This window comes from Malus sylvestris, chromosome 5 (genome assembly GCF_916048215.2).
Source record: "Malus sylvestris chromosome 5, drMalSylv7.2, whole genome shotgun sequence".
NCBI classification, from domain to species: Eukaryota; Viridiplantae; Streptophyta; class Magnoliopsida; order Rosales; family Rosaceae; genus Malus; species Malus sylvestris.
In genome coordinates, this window is record NC_062264.1 from 39,837,488 (window position 1) to 39,845,056 (window position 7,569).

A 7,569-nucleotide genomic window follows, 5' to 3' on the forward strand; every position below is an offset into this window, starting at 1 on the left:
TTTCTTCAAATGATTAAGAATACCTTTCGTCCCATGTCTAGAAGACTCCGCTGGCACTTGCACTTTGCAATGATTGCACTCCGCCATAACCGTTGTAATTCCAAATTCATTGGTCACTTTTACCTTAGTGGCATCATTCCAAGCCGGACTTGGCCCCTTAGTCCTATTACTTCTTTTCTGTTGACCCACCCTACTTGCTAATGTGGCCACCGAAGGCATCTGCCGCCTGTCCAATTCAACACTATCCTCCTCCTCCTCACCTTCTTCTTCCTCTATTTCTTCATCTATTTCTTCTAACCCTATATCAGCATCCATATCCGGATCATCATCACAATAATCTTCAAAGTATTCTTAAGTTCGAATGTACTGTGGTTTTCGTTTTACTAAAACCGAGATCCTAGGTGTACTAGTAGATTGTGATTGGCTACCACTACCACTACCAGAACCATCCATCCTGACAATGCACAATAATATATCACAACACAGTTCAGCATATATATAATATTCATAAACTGATCCATAAATAAAAGTGTATATAAACTCAGATGGCAGATATATAAACACAGTTCAGCATACATATATTGACAGAGTGCACATATATAAAAGTGTATATAAACTCAGATGGCAGATGTATACCACATTATATATATCAGATTACATATATTGACAGAGAGTGCAGATGTATACCACATTATATATATCACATTACATATATTGACAGAGTGCAAAATCTGACCTGTTTGTTATTGAGCTCTTGTTTAAACTTAGAAGTTAGAACCTCCCTGCTACTTATCTATGATAGCTGCTTTAAAATCTGACCTGAATACAAAATCAAATTGCCAAAATTAAGTATCACACACACTAACCAAGTCTTCACAATCGTTGCAGGGCATACAAATAGCAGGGCATGCAAAAATAGCAGGGCATGCCAAATAGCAGGGATTGAAAAATGAAAAATGGCAGGGCATCCAAATGAAAAATGTACCGGAGAAAGCAAAAACAAATTAAAACTTAACATCCATATGAATGAGTAAAATGTGTTCGAAATAAAGAGTACGGAACCTGCAGGAACTACGCAAGCCGATTACAAATTAAATTACCGAGAGAATCGATGTAATCCCCGAGCTTCTGGCACCAGAGCCTGTGCGAGTCCTCAGAGAGAGGCTCGAACACCAAGTCCTTCCTCGCCACAGCTCCTCTGTTCGCGCCACAGCAGATTCCAGCTCCGCCTTCCACAAAAGCTCTTATCCTAATCTTCGGACCTTCCGCCGCGAACCCCAGGACCTCCTTCTCGACAATCAAGCTCCGTTGAAGAAGAAGTGAGATGATTTCTTTCTCATTCTCTCTCGAGGCACAGAGATGAAGCGTTGCATGCAACTGGGAAAGCTTCTAGGCCTACTAACCTGGATTTTGGGACTCGATTGGTGTCGGATTCGAGTGTGTGAGTGAGTCGATGGAGAAGCGTCAGTCTATGGAGAAGCGACGTGAGTCAATGGACGACGAGGACCGGCATGGATTCCTTTGTTCCAAACTTGTCCGATCAGGCTGGAGTCGACGGAGGAGTGGAGCGGCGTGAGTCAATGGAGTGATGGACGATGAGGAGCGACGTGGATTCGACGGAGGAGTGGAGCGGGGGGACTGTGAGAGTGAGTGACTGTGAGAGTGAGTGAGGTGAGCGGCGCCAGTGAGGTGAGAGAGCGAGAGCGACTGAGAGAGTCTGATGATAACCTAACTTCTAACAAACAAATGACCTAACTATGGACGGTTGGATTTGATTTTAACAAATCCAACGGTTCAAGTAATTCCTAATTAAAAATTAAAAATAAATAAATATATATATAAATTATTCGGTTCGGTTCGGGATTCCCGAAAGATTTCAAAGCAATGGCCAAATCCCAAACCAAAAATTTCGGGTCGGGATCGGTTTCGGGATATTTGTTTCGGGAATTTTTCGGGATAATTTCGGGACGGGATCGGGACGGTTCGGGATTTTCGGGATTTTCGGGAAAAAATTCCACCCCTAACACAATGCCACTTTTGCAAATGTACATGAATTCCGACCTGAGAGTTGCCTTTCTTGACAAAGTTTATGTTTAGATGACACCGTGACAATTGACACAATCGCAATGCCACATCACACAAAATGTTGAGAAATGCGAAGGAATATTACAACATTGTCAAACGTTGTAAAAAAAATATAAGGTAACAGAGAGTCCATGAAGAGTCATACTTTTAAAAGAGTTTCTTTGACATTTTTCCATAATGTTTTTTTACTCTTTTTAGTAGTGGATTTTCGCTTAATATTCATCACTCTACCAATCACTATTATTTTAATTTAAATTTTGAGATTTGCGTAATAAATAAATTAGATCAAACTTATCCAACAATAAACAATAAGATGGTGAGCAAAAAATGTAATGCTTTCAATGATGAATGAAAATGAGAATTCAAACTTAAAATCTTTTCAAAATTATAAAACATACGATCTGTATTGATAAAAGAATAAAAAGTTTAATTGTTTCACATAAAGTTCTTTTGACGATAATTGATTGTGTAAAACTAATGAAAATGACTTAAAAACTTTGAGTTTTAACGATAAAGACAAAATAAAGGGTAAAGTGAATAGTACCAAGTTTGACTTTTTAATGTAAAAATATAGTCGTTAAAGTGAACAGTACCGCGAACTTTTCGTTAAAACTCCCAAAATAAAATGTTAGAATTACGCTCTACAAGTCAAGTCTTACAATTGAAACCTTACTAGTAATGCAGGATGATAACATGAATTGCATTAGCCCTTTGAACACACAATGTGGCAAACAAACATGGCCGGCAGAAGCAAGAGATAAGGCATCAACTGAGTGGGTTTACACTTTGACACCACCAATCACCATCATCACTAATAAGGTTAGAGTGACTTAGGATTCGATAAGATTATGAGCTTCACAACACATAGTTTGGTAATCGAAATATGTGACCATGATCCCCATTTTGTTAACCGTTAGATTTTTGTTATAGATTAAAATATCCATAAAATTGAATAAAATAGTGCTATTCAAATATCTATTTTTATTTTCTACATACTCTTATCAATTTTTTTATCATTAATCTTTTTTAATTCCTTGAATCTGACGATCGAAAATTGAGACACGTATGTAAAAAATAAAAATGAGTTTGAATAACAATATCCAACCGAATACACCGACCTAAAAGAGAGAAACAAACATTTATAAGAGAATAGCTTTTTTAGGAAGGGAATATTACGAGATTTATACCCCACTCTCCAGATTGCTCAGGACCGGAAAAGTTTGGTACTTCCAAAGGTAAGCGTCAAATCCAAAATTTGGTCGCTTTCTCCGAACCACCTCATGAATCATGCCAAATGTTAATCAGTGGAGTCATAACTTATGAATTATATGACACAAGTACACTGTTATCGTAAAATCTTATACCGATGATATAAAGATTTGTAGGTTTTCATTCACTTGAAGTCATATCAGGTGTCCAGGACGTTATGAATCGGTGTACTCGTGTTATGTTAGTTATTATTGCAATCACTAGACAATGGACATTTTGACAGGACAAAAGGACAACCACCAAATATGTGACAGAAGGATCCTTCTGATTATTACGTAATATTGTTTAAACAAAGCATGAGAGATTCTTGTGTTCCAGCTTTACAACGTTACACAGGGCACCAGCCGCAAGGGGTGAGACCGGGCGGGCGAGCGGTGAGACCGGGCGGGCGAGCGGTGAGACCAAATACAGGGAGTGCAATGTTTTGTGTGCAATCGGACAGCCACATGACCCTTTTTCTACTGTGGTGGAAAGGAGTAGAGCCTTTGCATGACGGCGTGAGTTCGAACCTCATCGCTAGCTAATCTAACAAAAAAGTAAAAGGTGATGAAAATCATTCAACAATCAAAGTGTTTCTCCGTTTCTGTAGTTGGACAGAGAACCTCGATAATGGCTAATGCAATCAAAGGCTGAGGAACATCGGAAGCATATATACACCACAATGCTTGATCGCTCGAACCACCTAATCCAAACGTGATTCACGGATTGTTCATCCAGAGATAGTTTACAGGACAATTGGACAGCTATAGATCATATATAAGTGCTTAAAGTAGTAAACAGCATCATAAGATGAAACATCAATCAACAATAAAAAGGGTTTCACAAATTGGCGCGGCCAAGATGACGGCTTGGCTCTTTGTCTAATGCTACAGATGAATGCTATTGTTACTCAAGTTCCTTAACTAAAGCTGTCAAATGGGCAACTTACAACAAAGAAAGAAGAAAACTTTACCTAGCATAAGAGACTTCAGCATCTTCTCGAGAAAGAGACACGAATCAGTTCAGAAACAGTGCCTTATCAGTAGACCTCCACATGCCATTGCTTGTTCTTTTTCAGTTGTGAAAGCTTCTCCTCCCAGCTTTCCCCTCTTTCAACTGCAACCCTCTTCAAGGTCTCTTGAATCCCGGGCATCATACCCTTGAGCCCGCAGAAGTATATGTGGGCCCCATTATCCAGTAGCTTAAAGATCTCGTCACTATACTCCTCAATTTTATCCTGAACATACATCTTCCCTCCTCTCTGGTTCTTCTGTTCTCTGCTAAGTGCTATGTCATACCGGAAATTATCAGGGTAGTCCTTGAGATACTTGGTGAATTCTTCATCATAGAGGAGACTATCAATGTTGGCCACACCAAGGAATAACCATGCAAGGCCGCCAAACTTGAATTTGGGAACAGATTCCATGAACATGCGACGAAGGTAACCTCTGTATGGGGCAACACCAGTGCCAGTGGCGATCATAATGTGGGTGGCATTTGGGTCGTCTTCAGGCAAAAGCATGATCTTGCCAGCAGGCCCTGCCATATTAATATTTAAAGTACAATTAACTACTGATAAAGAGTGCATCTTAACTACGCAACAGTGTCAAATCCATAAAATGACTTGGCCAAAGCAAGAACTAAAATGCACATCGAACTCATATATGTTGGAAATCCGAAGAAGGCAGGCATTTGGTAAATAACAAAAGGGAAGAACAGGCTGGGGCAACTAAATGAGATAGGGGCACAGTCCCTGAGCTGTATGAGTTCATTGCCATGAGCTATGCACTATTGCGCAGGCTAAATTTCATTTTAAAAAGTCCGAATGTTCTTTAAAAAAATAGGCTCTTACCTGTGATCTTAATTTTATCACCAGGTTTGGAGTTGCATAAAAAGTTGCTGCATACACCATTCTTGGAAGGATCCTCCTTTCCTGTCTCAGGGTCATAGTAGACAGCACGGCGGACACACAAACTGGTTGTCTTGCCATCAAAATAGTCTCCATACCTTGAGGATGCAATTGAGTAAAGACGAACATTGTGCGGAGCCCCAGGTTTCTTTGGGTTTTCACCCTGTTATGCAAGTGAATCACAATAAGGTACTACAAAGGAGGAATTTAGTGTGACGATGGAACCAATAACAGTGTCTAAAACTATGCGCCTTTAGTGAAGAGGATAGACAACAAATGGGGCTGAAAACAATTGAATCATAATACTCTTAATTTTAAAATCATAACTGCACTGGATATCCATAGGCAGAGCATGAAACAGATGAACATGAGTATATCATTTAGTTAAAAAAGACAACCCGAGTGAACTTTAAAGGCCAAAAATCATGCAAATATTCATGAAAACATAAATATAAGTTACTTACAGGAGGAATTACACCATAACTTTGCCCTTCCCAGTAGGGCACATTACCACCATGATCAATAACAATATGGCAAGTCTCACCAGGAGCCTTTGGGCCAACAATTCTCTCAACAGAAAGAATGGTTGCAGTATAAGGTTCCTTAGGCTTGTGTATATTTAATGGGGGTTCATTAGCATCCTCAAGTTGTAAAGGAGCTACATTAACTTTAGGTGCACTAGCTTGTTGCACCGACATGCATACAATGCGCTGATTTCTCAGTTGCCCATTCTTCGTCTTCAAGTCCAAAGGTAAAATAGGTGCCCATGATTTATCATTAAAGTTAACACTTTGTGCCTGCAGCGAAATTACAGAGCGGTTTCAGTGAAAGTTATCAACTGAACAAACACATAGCACGTTAAATATGTACTCTATTATCAGGTAAACTTGAACCAGCATATTAAGACCCTAAAACATTAGTCTAAGATGCAGTTTAAACTTAATCAGATCAGCATAAAGAGATTTGTTTCAACCGCAAATATATTCATACGTTTGTAAATCTTTTTAATACAATTTATTAATTTAACATTCCACTCAATTACAAATCATTAAACTAAATTTAGCTCATAACTTAAAATTCACAACTGTTGACAATCACTGCCCACGGCAGCTTCTAACAACAGAAGAGACCATCACCATCACATTCAAATTTACTAGCTACGATTTGTTTGGTTGTACTTTGAAACAAATGTTACAATGCCCACTAAGATTATAACATCCTAAAAAGAAGAAAAAGGGAAATTAAAAAACCGAAAAGGCAACTTCTTTTTCTTCTAGAAGCTCCATCCTTAAGATACACAAAGTAATGCTAACAAAAGTGCTTCTAAGCTCGAGCGGAGAATCCGAGAAATGCTAAGCTATAGTAAATGAATAAAAACAAACACAACTTCACGAAATTAACACCACCAAAAATACAAAGATCACACCTTGAACACAGATCTTCTGAGGGAGAAATCACTTGCAACAGGAACAGTCAGTGAACCCTGCAAGCAAGCAAAACAATCAGATTCCAATTACAAAAACAGCATATCTAATCAAATATCTGCTATCCAGAAATTGGGTAATCACGAAACCACCTAAGACTCAATTTTTCTTTCATTTTCTCGGGAAACAAACACGAATCTGAAAAGGGGGCCGGGCACTACCTGAGAGAGAGCCCAATGAGACATGACTGGATGATCGAGGGTGGTCTGAAGTCTGAATTGAAAGGTCTTGCGGGTGGCGTGAGGAGTTAATATAGGTGATGGGGGAGTTGGATCATGCACAAGAATCTGCAAGCAGAAGAGTCGTTGGGGAGAAAGGTGATCCCTCCGAGAGTCCCAAAGGTCGGGTTTTTGCTATGCCTCCTCGGGCTCTCTTTCTATCTCTCTCTCTCTCACTGCGATGCTTCACTCGACCTGACAACTTGAAATAATTTATTGTATCATACGATCCGTTGCATGGTCGCATTTGGCATTGATATGGTCCATTTTTGTTTTTCAAGGTATCCGTTGGTTTTCTCTGGTATTTGATGTCGACGGCCACATCATTTAAATTAACCAGATTTTTAAATTTAGTTTATTATTTAATAAACTAATAATTAAGAAAAACTAGTTAATTAAATGATAATTGTGGTATACAATGAGTCTTTCTCTTTCATTTTCTTGTGTTTTACAAAATTTTCAAATGATGTGGCTGTCCAGATATCCCTAAGATTGTATAGAAATAGGGATGTGATATCCACACATCATTTTTTACTTCTCCCACACCTTTTTTGTTTTCGACCGTCGAATCAGATGAATTGAAAAAAATCAACGGATATAAATTAACAAATGGTGTGTGAGAAGT

At 38.8% G+C, this 7,569-nt stretch overlaps 1 protein-coding gene across 1 annotated transcript; it reads right to left on the reverse strand.

Annotated features, from left to right (window-relative positions):
• Window positions 1-4,139: 4,139 nt before the first annotated feature.
• Window positions 4,140-7,202, reverse strand: LOC126624754 (ferredoxin--NADP reductase, root isozyme, chloroplastic). Its single transcript, XM_050293855.1, has 5 exons — window positions 6,888-7,202; window positions 6,669-6,725; window positions 5,707-6,039; window positions 5,186-5,405; window positions 4,140-4,872 (listed from the first exon to the last, which is right to left on the reverse strand). Exons 1-5 carry the CDS (start codon window positions 6,909-6,911, stop codon window positions 4,373-4,375), a joined length of 1,134 nt encoding a protein of 377 aa, XP_050149812.1. The 5' UTR covers window positions 6,912-7,202; the 3' UTR covers window positions 4,140-4,372.
• Window positions 7,203-7,569: the final 367 nt, after the last annotated feature.

What these genes read in the sequence shown, in the direction of transcription:
- LOC126624754 (XM_050293855.1), bottom strand. Translation starts at nt 6,911, where the DNA reads ATGTCTCATTGGGCTCTCTCTCAG. An exon ending in TCAGAAGATCTGTGTTCAAG is followed by an intron (nt 6,040 to 6,668) that starts GTGTGATCTTTG and finishes ATTTCGCTGCAG; the next exon opens with GCACAAAGTGTTAACTTTAA. An exon ending in TGATAAAATTAAGATCACAG is followed by an intron (nt 4,873 to 5,185) that starts GTAAGAGCCTAT and finishes TTAATATGGCAG; the next exon opens with GGCCTGCTGGCAAGATCATG.